Raw genomic sequence first — 15,186 nt, 5'->3', positions numbered from 1 at the left:
CCATCCTTCTAGCCCTTAGCTTCTAGCATAGCTTAGCTTCTGTGGTGTCTGTTTACTTTGCTCTGAGTTAACACCCAGTCTTAACTAATCAAGCACAGTGAGCATAGATGAGTTACCAGACTCTCACACTCAAACGCAGAACAACTGAACCATTAAACATTACAAAGTCCATTGCAGCTGTCTGTAGAGCAGTCCAGTCAGTCTAAGCCCCCTGCTCTTTCTCTGTAGCCCTGCAAGTTTAATCAACCAAAAAGTTTTGAGAACCACTACTATATCTAACACCAGTAGATGTTAACATATCTGACTGGTGGTGCATGTTAGTTCTATAATCTTGGAGACATTAACAATGAATTGGTTGGAAGTGCCCTTTCTGAAAGACTACTACACAGCCCATGGAAGAAACCAACATTGTGTTTCAAAGCAGCAAGTTCCGAATTCTCAATGAATACATGCACTATACCATCAGAAGTCTCTACTCAAGGTGGGAGTGGGCTAGTTTAATTTTTTTTATTTGTTCGTGGGAAGTGTGCGTCGCTGTCAAAACCAGCATTTATTGCCCATTCCAAATTTCCCTTGAGATGGTGGTGGTGAATGGCCTCCTTGAACTACTGGAATCCATATGGTGAAGGTTTTTTTTATTCATTCATGGGATGTGGGCTTCACTGGCTGGGCCAGTATTTATTGCCCATCCATAGTTGCCCTTGAAAAGGTGGTGGTGAGCTGCCTTCTTCAACCGCTGCAGCCCATGTGCTGTAAGTACACCCACAGTGCTGTGAGGAAGGGGGTTCCAGGATCTTGATCCAGTGACAGTGAAGGAACGGCGATATATTTCTAAGTCAGGATGGTGAGCGACTTGAAGGGGAACTTCCAGGTGGTGGTGTTCCCATCTATCTGCTGTCCTTGTCCTTCCAAATGATAGTGGTTGTGGGTTTGGAAGGTGCTGTCTAAGAAGCCTTGGTAAATTCCTGCAGTGCATCTTGTAGATGGTACATACTGCTGCTACTGTGCGTTGGTAGTGGATGTAGTGAATATTTGTGGATGTGGTGCCAAATTAGTGGGCTGCTTTGTCCTGGATGGTGTCAAGCTTCTTGAGTGTTGTTGGAGCTGCACTCATCCAGACAAGTGGGGAGTATTCCATCACACTTCTAACTTGTGCCTTGCAGATGGTGGACAGGCTTTGGGGAGTCAGGAGATGAGTTACTCGTCGCAGGATTCCTAGCCTGTGACCTGCTCTTGTAGCCACAGTATTTATATGGCTAGTCCAGTTCATTTTCTGGTCAATGGTAACCCCCAGGATGTTGATAGTGGGGGATTCAGTGATGGCAATGCCATTGAACATCAAGGGGCGATGGTTAGACTACCTCTTGTTGGAAATGGTCATTGCCTGGCACTTGTGTGGTGTGAATGTTACTTGCCACTTGTCAGCCCAAGTCTGGATATTGTCCAGGTCTTGCTGCATTTAGTCATGGACTGCTTCAGTATCTGAGGAGTCGCGAATGGTGCTGAATGTTGTGCAATCATCAATGAACATCCCTATTTCTGATCTAATGATGGAAGGAAGCTCATTGTTGAAGCAGCTGAAGATGGTTGGGCCTAGGGCACTACACTGAGGACCTCCTCCAGTGATGTCCTGGAATTGAGATGCTTGACCTCCAATAACCACAACCATCTTCCTTTGTGCTAGGCATGACTCCAATCAGCTGAGAGTTTTCCCCCTGACTCCTATTGACTCCAGTTTTGCTAGAGCTCCTTGATGCCACACTCAGTCAAATGCGGCCTTAGTGTCAAGGGCAGTCACTTTCACCTCACCTTGGGAGTTCAGCTCTTTTGTCCTTGTTTGAACCAAGGCTGTCTTGAGGTCAGGAGCTGAGTGCCCCTGGCGGAACTCAAACTGGGAGTGAGTGAGCAGGTTATTGCTAAGCAAGTGCTGCTTGATAGCACCGTTGACGACTCCTTCCATTACTTTACTGATGATCGAGAGTAGAGTGGCTAGGCTTGGCTAGGGGTGCGGCAAGTTCTGGAGCACAAGTCTTCAGTACTATTGCTGGAATATTGTCAGGCCCCATAACCTTTGCAGGATTTGGTGCCTTCAGCCATTTTTTGTTATCACGTGGAGTGAATTGAATTGGCTGAAGACTGGCACCTGTGATGCTGGGGACCTCCAGAGGAGGCCGAGATGGATCATCTGCTCGGCACTTCTGGCTGAAGATTGTAGCAAATGCTTCAGCCTTATCTTTTGCACTGACGTGCTGAGCTCACCCATCATTGAGGATGGGGATATTTGTGGAGCCTCCTCCTTCAGTGAGTTATGTAATTGCCCACCACCATTCACGACTGGATGTGGCAGAATTGCAGAGCTTAGATCTGGTCCATTGGGTGTGGGATTGCTTAGCTCTGTCTATTACTTACTGTTTATGCTGTTTGGCACGCAAGTAGTCCTGTTTTGTAGCTTCACCAGTTTGACACCTCATTTTCAGGTATGTCTGGTGCTGCTTCTAGCATGCCCTCCTGCACTCTTCATTGAACTGGGGTTGATCCCTGGCTTGATGCAATGGTAGAGTGGGGGATATGCCGGGAGATGGGGTTACAGATTGTGTTTGAGTACAATTCTGCTGCTGCTGATTGTCCACTGCCCCTCGTCGATGCCCAGTCTTGAGTTGCTGGATCTGTTCAAAATCTATCCCATTTAGCACGGTGGTAGTGCCACACAACATGATGGAGGGCATCCTCAATGTAAACGCGGGACTTCGTCTCCACAACGACTATGTGATGGTCACTCCTACCGATACTGTCATGGAAAGATGCATCTGCAGCAGGCTGGTTGGTGAGGATGAAGTCATATGTTTATTTATCTTGTTGGTTCCCTCACCACCTGCTGCAGACCCAGTCTAGCGGCTATGTCATTTAGGACTCGGCCAGCTTGGTCAGTAGTGATGCTACTGAGCCACTCTTGGTGATGGACATTGAAGTCCTCCATCCAGATACATTCTGCGCCCTTGCCGCCCTCAGTGCTTCCTCCAAGTGGTATTCAACATGGAGGAGTACTGATTCATCAGCTGAGGGAGGGTGATATGTGGTAATCAGCAGGAGGTTTCCTTGTTCATGTTTGACCTGATGCCATGAGACTTCATGGGGTCCGGAGTGGATGTTGAGCACTCCCAGGGCAACTCCCTCCCAACTTAATACCACTGTGCCACCACCTCTGCTGGGTTTGTGCTGCTAGTGGGACAGGACATACCCAGGGATGGTGATGGTGGTGTCTGGGACATTATCTGTAAGGTACGATTCCATGAGGATGACGATGTCAGGCTGTTGCTTGACTAGTCTGTGAGACAGCTCTCCCATATTTGGCACAAGCCCCCAGATGTTATTAAGGAGGACTTTGCAGGGTTGACAGGGCTGAGTTTGCCATTGTCATTTCCGGTGCCTAGGTCGATGCCGGGTGGTCCGTCCGGTTTCATTCCTTTTTTGAGACTTTGTAGCAATTTGATACAACTGAGTGGCTTGTTAGGCCATTTCAGAGGGTGTGTAAGAGTAAACCACGTTGTTGTGGGCCAGGAGTCACATGTCAGCCAGACCAGGTAAGGACACAGATTTCCTTCTCCAAAAGAGCATTAGTGAACCAGATAGATTTTTAAAACAATCATGGTCATCATTAGACTTTTAATTCCAGATTTTTATTGAATTCCACCATCTGCTGTGACAGGATACAAACCCAGGTCCCCAGAGCATTACCCTGGGTCTCTAGATTAATAGTCTAGCGATACCACAATACCACTACACCATCGCCTCCCCTTAGGTATCCCCAGAGTGCCATTCAGGAGGGACTTCCAGGATTTTGACACAGCAATAGAGAAGGAAAGGTGATATAGTTCCAAGTCAGGATGATATGTGATTTGGAAGGGTAATAAATATTGGTATTTTGTTAAATGGATAATACCAGTCTATAAGAGACATTGTGCTGTCCACTGCAGCACCAGCCTGAGATCTTAAAATATATTTACTCTTCTCTGAGCCAATCTCCGTCTCTGGGCTGACTGATTCTCCTGCCCCTCAGTTCATGCTCCATGACATCTCCCCCAAGCTGACTGCTTTTCTTCCTGCCTTTCCTCTTCATGTACTGTATTTGAATTTCACACATGCAATTCTCTATCTGTATTGGGCCCCTCACCTGAGGCAACTCGCATTGCTCTCCTCTGTGGGTTTGTCTGCATTGAGCTGAGAACAAGCTCTTAGTAGATTAAAACGCTTAGGGCAGAATTTTGCCCTTGATGGGTGGGCGGGCCCCACCAGCTCGGCAGCGGGCGGGCAGCCAATCGCTGCCGCTGAAACTGGCCCTGCCGCCATTTTAAGTGGGCGGGCCTGTACGGGGCGGGGGGAGGGATTCCCCAACTGCGAGAGTGCGCCCTTTCGTGCATGAGTGTGAAAGAGCACACATCTCCCTGAGGCAAAGTGCTGCCTCAGGGAGATCGCTGAAAGGCTGGCAAATATGAAAAATAGAACAATAAAAAATTCATTAACATGTCCCCCTCATGTGAAAATGTCACACGAGATGGGACATGTTAATGAAATAAACAAAAACTTTAATAAACTTTTTAAAAACGGCTATCAAACCTCATTCCACCACTGGATGAGGTTTGTAAAAAAAATCACCTACCCGCCTGCCCTTTGGGCCTGTGCGCTGAGCCGAAGTTCGCACGGGCCCCTCAAAATCGTCAACAATTGGCAAGTTAAGGGCCTTAACGAGGCCTTTAATTAATGGCCCGCCGAGCGAAATATCGCGATGCTGCGCGCTGACTTTGGGACGCTATTTTAAGCCCTGGCGTGTGGGCTCTGCCACCCACACACCAGCCAGAAGATTCTGCCCTAAGTGTGGGTTCTGAGGTTTCTGCAACTTCACACTGCAGTTGGGGAGTCTTTCCTGTTTAGAGACCATATTGGAAATTTAGTTATGCATTGCCTCTGACTGTCTGACTATCATTTTAAATGGTCCAAAAGCCATGAGCAATTTGTGCCTGAATTATCAATCTGTGGGATGAGGTGCCTGAGTGAAAGCAAAAAGTTGGATATTATTTTTAAGTGCATGCTTCTTCATGTAGCTTCCTTGATTACTTGAGGATCACCAAACCACAGCTTATGCTGTGATTTTACAATGGGCAGGGTGAGTAGGCAGTCCCCAATATCACCTCAGCCAGAACAGCGATTGAGTTCTGTACTTTTGGCGTCATTCTGAACCACACATCAGCTGTCCTTCCAACTGAGCTAATCGCAACGCCATTCCCCTCCCAAGTGCATGCTAAGTAATTTAAACAACAAAGAGGTCAAGGAGACAATAAAGGAAAGGCTGAAACCTCAAATTCCTTCCATTTATTCTGTACAGGCACTCTCACTCTTTTATAATACCAGACCTCAAGCCTCCTAACATTGCCAGAGTTCTGAAATACCACACTCAGTCTTTCTATCTCCCTGAATTGCCATCAACTATAATGTTCACACACACCCTGGTACCCATCCTAGTTCTCTCAAGACTTTAGCAGCACCTTCCGAGCACAGCTACTACCAGCACACACCATTCACCATTAACAAATTAACAGATGCTCCTCCCAAAACTCATATCCCACAGATCCCTGACAAATTCTTGCAAACTCCACAAATGCAATTTCCATTACTTGCAGACCAACCGTCTCCCAAACCCTCAGATGTTCAGACCTCTCTGCTGCTGGCAAACCTCGAGTTCCTCTTTTCCAGTGTTTTCATTTCCATACAAACAGGTTACAATTGTATGCAATTAACATGCCGTGTTATTATGTAATCAAAATGAAATTTCACTTATTAGCCATTTAAATAATGTTCAATTACAGAAAACACTTATCCTCCAAACCAGTGTAAGCAATACCACAAGACGTCCATTTCATAAACTCTCTTCCCCTTTGACTTCCTAAAAGATGTACCATGGGAAATGCTGGTATTTATTTAAAATTCTAGTTGTTATACTGCCAGAGGTGCCATCTTTTGGATGAGATGTTGAACCGAGGCCTATCGTCTGGTGGATGCAAAAGATCCCATCGCACTATTTCACAGAAGTGCAAGGGAGGTATCTATGGGTGTCCTGGCCAATATTTATCCCTCAATCAACATCACAAAAAACAGATTATCTAGCCATTATCACCTTGCTGTTTGTGGAAGCTTGCTGTGCGCAAGTAACTGTTGTTACATTTACAACTAACTGCGCTTCAGAAGTACTGCATTGGCTATAAAATGCTTTGAGATGTCAGGTGGTCATGAAGGGTGCTATATAAATGTAAGTCCCCCCCCCGCCCCTGTTGGAAAAGCAGCAGGCTTGAAGGGCCGAGTGGCCTACTCATGCTCCTAGTTCATATGTAAATGATTTCCATTTGCTAAGGACCTTAAAGCAACCTGTAGGGAAAATATTAGGACATCGCTATCAATTGATTTACAGGTCAAAGGTTTGTCATGGTAATGATCAGATTTAGAAAGTGGTTTTAGATTTTAAGGTCCAATCTCTGCATCTTTCTTAAATTGAGATCAACATGCAATATTACAGATATTTCCTTCATACTTGACAGCTACTTAGATAAGCTGGGCTTTTTCTGCTATTTCTAGCTGTACAATATGGTCTCCCAGGCAATCAGTATTGTCAGCTTCTCTTGGCATTCCCCCACATTATGGGATGGTTCCCAAAACACAGTGCTGGCAACAGAAGATTTTTCAAGGCTTTTCAAGGTTTCCTCAAGGAAATCCATCACTATTGCATACAATTGGGACAATTCAAAAGCATATTACATTGTCAGAATGTGCCATTCAGTGCATTTCATTCTGTGTAACCTGCTGGCCATGAAAGTGAACAGGTAAGAAAAGAAGGGGATAACATGAGGGAGCAAGTTTCCTGCCATATTTATACTTATCCGTATAAAATCACAAATCCTCGCCATAAGCTGGATGAGTATGTGTTAGCTATGACTTCTGTGAAATAGTGCCATGGGGTGTTTCACATCCACCAGAGAGGGCAGACGATAGGCCTCAGTTCAACATCTCATCTAAAAGATGGCACCTCTGACAATATAACAACTAGAATTTTAAATAAATACCAGCATTTCCCATGGTACATCTTTTAGGAAGTCAAAGGAAAGAGAGTTTATGAAATGGGCGTCTTGTGGTATTGCTTACACTGGTTTAGAGGATAAATGTTTTCTGAAATGAAACAAATTATTTAAATGACTAATAAGTGAAATTTCATTTTGATTACGGAATACCATGGCATGTTAACAGTATCTTTGGGCTGAAGTGTTGCACCCTGTTCGTATGGAAATGAAAATACTGGAAAAGAGGAACTCGGGGTTTGGAAGCAGCAGTAGGGTCTGAGTATCTGAGGGTTTGGGAGACGGCTGGGCTGTAAGTAATGGAAACTACATTTGTGGAGTATGCAAGAATTTGCTAGGGATCTGTGAGATATGAGAGTTAGCCTTCACCTACCAAGGAAATCATTAGTTAGTCTTCGCCTAAGAAGGGAATAACCTGATACTATGCAAATAAGAAGATAAATCTTTTTTTCCCACATTTTATATAATAATGGTCTTTTTTTTGATCATTCACAGGATGTGGGTGTCACTGGCTGGGCCAGCATTTATTACTATCCCTAATTGCCCTCGAGAAGGTGGTGGTGAGCTGCCTTCTTGAACCGCTGCAGCCCGTGGCCTGAATTTTGCCTTCGTCAGGCATGTGCGATCGGCGGGCCCGGGAGTGGACGGGAAACGGTCCCCCGACTGTGATTGGCCCCCAACCGCGCTTTCGCGGCTGGCTGGCCAAGTAACAGCCAGCCAGCGTGAAATGCGCCTTGAGAAAGGCTCAGCGCTGCCGTTGGGGGTGGGAAGAAGGCGAGCGCCGACATCACTGTGGGCGCGGGTGAGCGCTTCCACTGAGCTCCCTGAAGACAGACAGCTGCCTCAGGGAGCCGCAGACCTCCAAATGATAAAAGAAAGCACAAAAATGCTTCAAAAAAATGTCCGTGCAGCACAATCAAGCACCTGAAAGCGCATCTCATAAAAACGCTGTCCCCAGGTATTTCTTTTTATTTTATTTCCTACCGGAAATTTCATCCCGCCCTTGGATGAGTAAATGATTAAAACGTGAATTCCGCCCACTCGTTTTGCCCGTGCGACAAACGATAAGTTGCACGGGCAATGTAAAATTGCAGTCAGTAGGCTTTTTAATGACCTTAATTTGCCCTTTAATTGTTGGTGGGCGCTGCTCCGACTCCCGTGTGCGCCCGCTGACCTCAATATTGCACGTGTACGCGATGATGTCGGGACGCATGCCCAACATCTTTTCGCGCTATTTTACGTGTGTTTGTGTCGTGCGCGTGCCTGACTTTGGAACGCAAGATTCAGCCCCATGTGTTGTAGGAGCATCCACAGTGCTTTTAGGGAGGGAGTTGCAGGATTTAGACCCAGCGATAGTGAAGGAACGGCGATATATTTCCAAGTCAGGATGGTAAGTGTCTTGGAGGGGAACTTCCAGGTGGAGGTGTTCCCACTTTTGCTGATGAATTACAGGTGGATCTGAAAGGATTTGAGTTTGCACAGGAACTTGTATACGCTTACTTCCTGGTCCTTTATACCCATTTTATTTGTCCTTTTCTCCTTTAAGGGTTAGGGCAGCTCTCCGAAAGTGACCATTCTTCTTGTTTGAACCAGGAAAGTGAGTAAGAGTTGACTAATGGATGGTGCAATTACCACAGCAGGCTCTATTACCCAGAAACAATTTGTTGCCAAATATACTTCTTTCTGCAAATTACTTCCAATTATCCATTGATGAATATTTCCATACTGTGTATAATTGCTGTTTAATTTACTCTGAGCCAAAGCTTTTTAATGCTCTGACTTTAGCCTGTTTATTTGGAGAAAAAACGCTTCACTTTGGTCTTGTATTCATAGGTTTGGTCAACTTTGTTTCCTTTATAGAGCGATCGAATTCTTATTAAAGGTGGGAGGATCATCAATGATGACCAGTCCTGCTATGCCGATATTTATCTAGAAGATGGAATTATAAGGTAAGCATCTAGGCCAAACTCACATATTGTCGTGCTTTCTTATGACGGCAAGTGCAATGCATTTCTATTCCTCAAAGTAAATTGCTAAGAAATATATATCTAAATAATAATCCGGAAGACAAGTGATGCTATAGATATTAGCAATGGATAGGAAATACATTACTGGCGTAGGTGTGCACTGAAAACCTAAGCCTGAACCAGCTTGTAAATTCTGATGGTCGCTTGTAAAAATAAGCAGGTTAACTCCTGTTAAGACAATGATGGAGGAGTGTGAAACACCATAGCTTTCAGCTGCTAATCTTACCAACAGTAATTTCTAGTCTTTCACTTGCTGTTGAGTTTTATTGGGTTGTGCTTGTGGCTATATCTAAGCCTGTTGGAGATTACTTCTCATGACTTTTGAAAAATGTAACCTCGGGCTGAATTTTACATCCCATGGGCAGGCGCAAAATTGCGCGAGAAGGCGTTGGGCAAGTGTCCCGATGTCATCGCGCACCCTAGTGATATTTCGTTCAGGCGCGCGCAAAAGTCGGAAGCACGCCCGCTAACAAGAGGGCAATTAAGCCCATTAACAGCGCAATTGACTCCGATTTTTCGTGGCCCATCCAACCTTAAGGCCGGCGGACGGGAGAATAGGTCAGGCGGCCTTCGCATTTTTTCATCAAACCTCATCCAAGGATGGGATGAAATTTCTGTTATGAAATAAAATAAAAATAAATATCTGGACAGCATTTTAATCAGCTTTATTTTCAGGCGATCGATTGTGATGCATGGGCACTTTTTTTTTTGCAGCTTTTTACACCTTTGTTTTAGCATTTTCAGGTCTGCAGCTCCCTGAGGCAGCTGTCTGCCTTTGGGGAGCTTTCTCACAGCGCTCGCCCGTGCCCACGGAAACGTCATCACCCACCATCTTCCCGCCCCCCACCCCGGCAGCGCTGAGCTTTTCAGCGCGTGTGGCCGGCTGTTAATTGGCCAGCCAGTGTGAAATCGCGGTGAGGGGCCCGTTTCCCGACTGCTCCCAGACCTGCTGATCGTGTGTGCCCGCCAAAGATAAAATTTAGGCCCTAATTGTGACAAGTGGCGGAATGGATTACTAGACAGAAAGCAGAAAGCAGGGATAAAGGTTAGTTATCCAGAGCGGCAGAGGGTGGGAAGTGGTGTTCCACAGGGATCAGCACTGTGACCACTGCTGTTCGCAATTTACATTAAAGATTTTTTGGAATCAAAAGCAACTCGTAGATGACACCAAATTGACAGGGGTTGGGGGTGGCGGGGCAGCAAGTTAGTCTGAGGAGGACTGCAACAATATTTACAGGAGGATGTTAAAAAAAACTTGCAGAATCAGCAAATAATTGACAAATGAAGGTCAACACAGATAAATGTGAGATATTACATTTTGGCAGGAAGAATCGAGAAGTCGCTTATTACTTGGAAGGTGCGAGTCTAGGCGAGGTAGACGGACAAAGGGAGTACAAGTACATCAATCACTAAAAGTTGCTCCACAGGTTAGCAAAGCTATTAAGAAAGCAAACCAAGCAGTAAGTTTTATTTCTAGAGGGATAGAATTGACAAGTGGGGAAGTTGTATAGAAGCTTGGTTAGACCACGCCGTGCACTTCGTGCAGTTCTGTTCGTCATATTATAAAAAGGAGAGGATACAGAGGAGATTTACAAGGGTGATACCAGAAATATTGCACACACGTATCAGGAAAGGATTGACACAATGGTTCTCCGCTCTCTTGTAAAAGAAGGCTGAGGGGTGACCTAATGTAGGTTTTTAAAATTATAGCATTATGAAATTCTGAATTTTGATAGAGTGGATACTGAGAAAATGTTTCCTGTTGTGGGAAAGAGCATAACTAGAGCCACCAAGAGATCCAGTCGGGAATTCAGAAGGACCTTTTTTATTCAAAGAGTAAAGTTTAAACTTGTTATCACAGGGAGTGGTTGAAATCAATAATATAGATGGGAAACTAGAAAGCATTTTTGGGCAAAGGGAATTGATGGCTACAGTGGTACCTTTAGATTAGAAAAGATGGAAGGAGGCTCGAGTGGAGTGTAAACACCAGTATGGGCTGGTTGGCCAAGTGGCCTGTTTCTGTGCCCATATATCCTGCTGTAGAATGAAAATCCTTAGTGGAGTTGTACCAAGATTAGCAAGTAAGGATTTTTGGTTTGATTTTTCAAGTCCTACAACAGGAACTGGACCATGTTGCATTGTTAGGATAAGCTATGACTATTCTTTGGGTCCAGTATAGATAGTTCTTGAAAGCCTCTAAAATTTATTAATAATCCAGTATTTCATCCTATCTGAACCTTTTTAAAAAATCAACTAAATTGTAAAGGTTTTGAATTAATATGATAGATATTTCAGGAATCTGTAATGAGTCAATAATCTACATTCATAAAAAGGTTAAAATAAAAACAGAAAACTGCGGATGCTGGAGATCTGAAATAAAAACAGTAAGTTCTTTGTTCTGAAGAAGAGTCACATTGGACCCGAAACGTAACCCTGTTTCTCTCTCCACAGATGCTGCCAGGCCTGCTGAGTTTTTTTTCAGCATTTGCTGTTTTATTTCATAAAAAGGCTGTGTGTATTACTTGTTAAATGCTGCTCGTGTCACCTCATGAGCTATTTAGTTTGTCTGCTGAAGGTACTTACACTCACAGGGATACAGCTGTAGAGGTTCTCTGGTTCCTTCCCCAAGTGACCAGTGTTAATTGCTGGAGCCCAGACAGTGAACAGCAGCGAGTGATTCAGCTGGCCCCTTGGTTGACCCTGAACTTTTCTAATCTCCATCTCTAATCTCCAGGCATGTGTATTTCCAGCACCCGGAACTGGATAGTAATCAGAACCCATGACTTTGGCTGAGTTTTGTTTGTGGCTTTTTCTTAGAGCAGCAACACTGGAGTCAAGTATTGTGCCGCAATCTCACTCCTGCCTGAGGTCAGCTATCTCAGTACAGTTCACAGATCCTCTTGGTTTTTTTTAAGACTTGGCCTGAATTTGATCTATTTTTAAAAGTGTTTTATTCAGATTCAGTAACAAAGAGCTTTCGAGTAGTAGGGCACAGTGTGCAGTGGTACGGGGGGACAGTATTCTTCCACTGGTGGTAATCTAGTGGGATTGGAGCCTGGCCATTTGTAGAATCTGCCTCGTTTTTCATCCCATTGATATCACTGAGCAAGTGATCCACTGCATCAGATTACAGCCCAGGCAGTGAAGGCAAAAAGGATTCCCTCGAAGGTCAACGTATAACTCCCCACATCTTGGCTGTGATATCAAGGGATGATGCCAATTGAACACTATGTACTCCTTCAGAGGAAGAAAAAACTGGAAGCTGCTCATGTACATGCCTGATAGTACGCACCTTGCTTTGCTATGACGTTGCATAATGTTCAGTATAATAGCATCAAGTTTGAGACCAATTAGAGAAGGGAGTTTTATACTCCTTTGTGGTTGCACTGGCTTACCTTCTCCTGCCCAGTTTTTATACTCTTTTTAAAAAAAAACACATGGTTCTGAAGAAGGGTCATATATGGACTTGAAACGTTAACTCTGTCTCTCTCTCCACAGATGCTGTCAGACCTGTATTTTCTGTTTTTATTTCAGATTTCCAGCATCCGCAGTATTTCGCTTTTACCACATGGCTATCCTTAAGCTTCTAATTTTTAAAACGAAGTCAAACCACCACATTGGCTATTTTCCAATGTTATAAATGTTACCAGTGATTCAGAGGCCAGTGAGCAGAGTTCAGCATGCATATTAATATACAAAATATTCAGAATTCTGCATTCAGCAGAGCACAGTGTGAGCAAAGCCAAATAACTGAGTGTTTGTACAGCATTTAACATCAGCTCAATGTTATATGAAAAGCTGGTAAGCACAAGAGCTATTGGTCTGAGGCAGGTTCTCTGATTTGACAGAAGGATGAGATGTGGCTTGGGGGATGTAAATTAGAAGGCAGATAATGAAACACATATAAACATAACTAATTAGGAATCACTGTATTTTGCTGCAGGGTCAGAGAAAGTATTTTCTATCTATCTATATAATGAAAAATCTAGTACACTTTCTGTCTGTGCTTCTCAGCGTACTCTTGTCACATTTTTAATGTCAACTCTTTCCAGTATAAATTTCTGCGCCCACTTTCATAATGTTATTCATCTATGGCCAGAATTTTCAGGTTGGTGTGCGGGGGCAGGCCCGACACGCCAACGTGTAAAATGACGCGCGATGACGCCGGGCGTGCGCCCCGACCTCACCGCACGCTATCACGATATTCCGGAAGGCGGGCGCTGTGAGCTCTGAGGCGCACCTGCCATTAATTAACGGGCCAGTTAAGGCCATTGAGGCAGCAATTGAGAACGATTTTTCGCGGCCTGTGCGATTTTCAGTGTGCGCACGGGCGCAACGGGCAGACGGGTAGGCCAGGTTTTCAAAAACCTCATCCACGGGCGGGATAAGAGGGGTGAGTGGGCTCGCTGATGCGGGTTGTTAGAACTTTAGATTATAACTTACTGCTACTTGCTTGTGTGAACAGGACAACTTCAGTTCTCTTCAGAGCTGCTTTGACAGGAATAATAGGCTTCAGTTGAGGACTCTGGAGGAATCATAACACTTGGGGTCTTGCAGGTATCTGACTGCCTTTCCTTACCCTCGGTATGGGGACTGTGCTCTCAAGGGAGACAGTGGCCTCCATCTGTCAGATGATCAGCCCTGAGATCAGCTCCGACTGTGTCGGTGGACATCCTATGCCTGTGGCGCTAAAGGTCACAGTTGCCCTCAACTTCTATGCCTCTGGCTCTTTCCAGGGGTCGGTGGGTGATCTTTGTGGAGTCTCCCAGTCAGCTGTCCACACTTGCATCAAACTGGTGACAGACGTTCTGTTCAGGCGTGCATTGACTTTCATTCACTACCGTACGGACAAGGCCAGCCAGGCTGAGTGAGCCAGATGCTTTGCAGCGATTGCTGGCTTCCCTCGTGTCCAGGGTGCTATAGACTGTACACATGTGGCCATCAAGGCGCCAGCAGGTGAGCCCGGTGCCTTCGTCAACAGGAAGGGCTTCCACTCCATGAACGTGCAGATAGTGTGTGATCACAGGATGCTGATTCTACAAGTCAGTGCAAGGCACCCAGGCAGCTCCCATGATGCCTACATCCTCAGACACTCCCAGGTGCTGAGGCTCTTCAGTGCTCCAGCCCGGCTGGATGGATGGCTGCTGGGTGACAAGGGCTATCCCCTCAGAAGGTGGCTCATGATGCCTCTCCACCATCCAAGAACAGAAGCTGAGCAGTGCTACAATAGGAGCCACGGCACCACAAGGGCTGTGGTAGAGAGAACAATCGGTCTTCTCAAGATGCACTTCCGATGCCTGGACAGTTCAGGGGGCGCACTCCAATACCCCTGAGATCATGTGTCACTGATAGTGGTTGCATGCTGCGCTCTCCACAATCTTGTGCTGGAAAGGGGAGACGCAGTGGAGGAAGAAGATGTAGACGCAGATACCCTGGCTGCAGATGATGAGTCCGAGGATGAGCACGCACAGGAGAACGCTGAGGGGATAGATGTCGACCTGGGCAACCTCCAGGGAGGCAGGGACACCTGGGAGGCTTCGATCCAACGCTCCTTCAGCTAGCACACCACAGATGAACCACCAACACATGCCAGGGCTGCAGGCTCAATACTCGATACCTGAGAGCAACATCTGCCTGGTCAGGAACATGAACTATGTGCCTCGTCAATAAAGCTCAATGACAAACAAATCACTCATAACACCATGGGTTCCCCTTCACCTGCAGAACTAATGAAGCATTCAGAGGCTTGTTGAGAACCAAAACATTTAATGATTGCCAACTTGCATACAGAAATCAAAGTCCATTAAAAGGTGTTGAACAGCACACCAACTTAAAAACAACTGAAACGGGGGGCAAAAGAAAACCACCAGTGAGAAGCCCATGTTGTGCCTCAGGTGAATTCCGTTTACGTTTGTGGGTGTTATGTCTAGGTGCTCTCCCCTTGCTGTCACCGGCACCTGAGACAGCCTGCTCACTCTGCTGTCCTGTTGACCTTGTTGGCCTTGGCGGTCATCCTCTGGCCCGAGGAGCCAATGCTG

At 45.5% G+C, this 15,186-nt stretch overlaps 1 protein-coding gene across 2 annotated transcripts in view; it reads left to right on the top strand.

Moving 5' to 3' along the window:
• LOC144678323 (dihydropyrimidinase-related protein 1-like) overlaps window positions 1-15,186 on the top strand; it is a 61,846-nt gene that overhangs the window by 20,599 nt on the left and 26,061 nt on the right. For both annotated transcript variants that reach the window (XM_078538172.1, XM_078538220.1), the window contains exon 2: window positions 8,982-9,070. In XM_078538172.1, the coding sequence (XP_078394298.1) occupies window positions 8,982-9,070 (89 nt within the window). The remainder of the gene's footprint in view (window positions 1-8,981; window positions 9,071-15,186) is intronic.

The sequence above is a fragment of the Cetorhinus maximus genome, chromosome 1 (assembly GCF_964194155.1).
Source record: "Cetorhinus maximus chromosome 1, sCetMax3.hap1.1, whole genome shotgun sequence".
In the NCBI taxonomy this organism is placed as follows: Eukaryota; Metazoa; Chordata; class Chondrichthyes; order Lamniformes; family Cetorhinidae; genus Cetorhinus; species Cetorhinus maximus.
The sequence above is the reverse complement of the archived record's forward strand: the minus strand, read 5'-3'. Positions and strand labels throughout refer to the sequence as shown.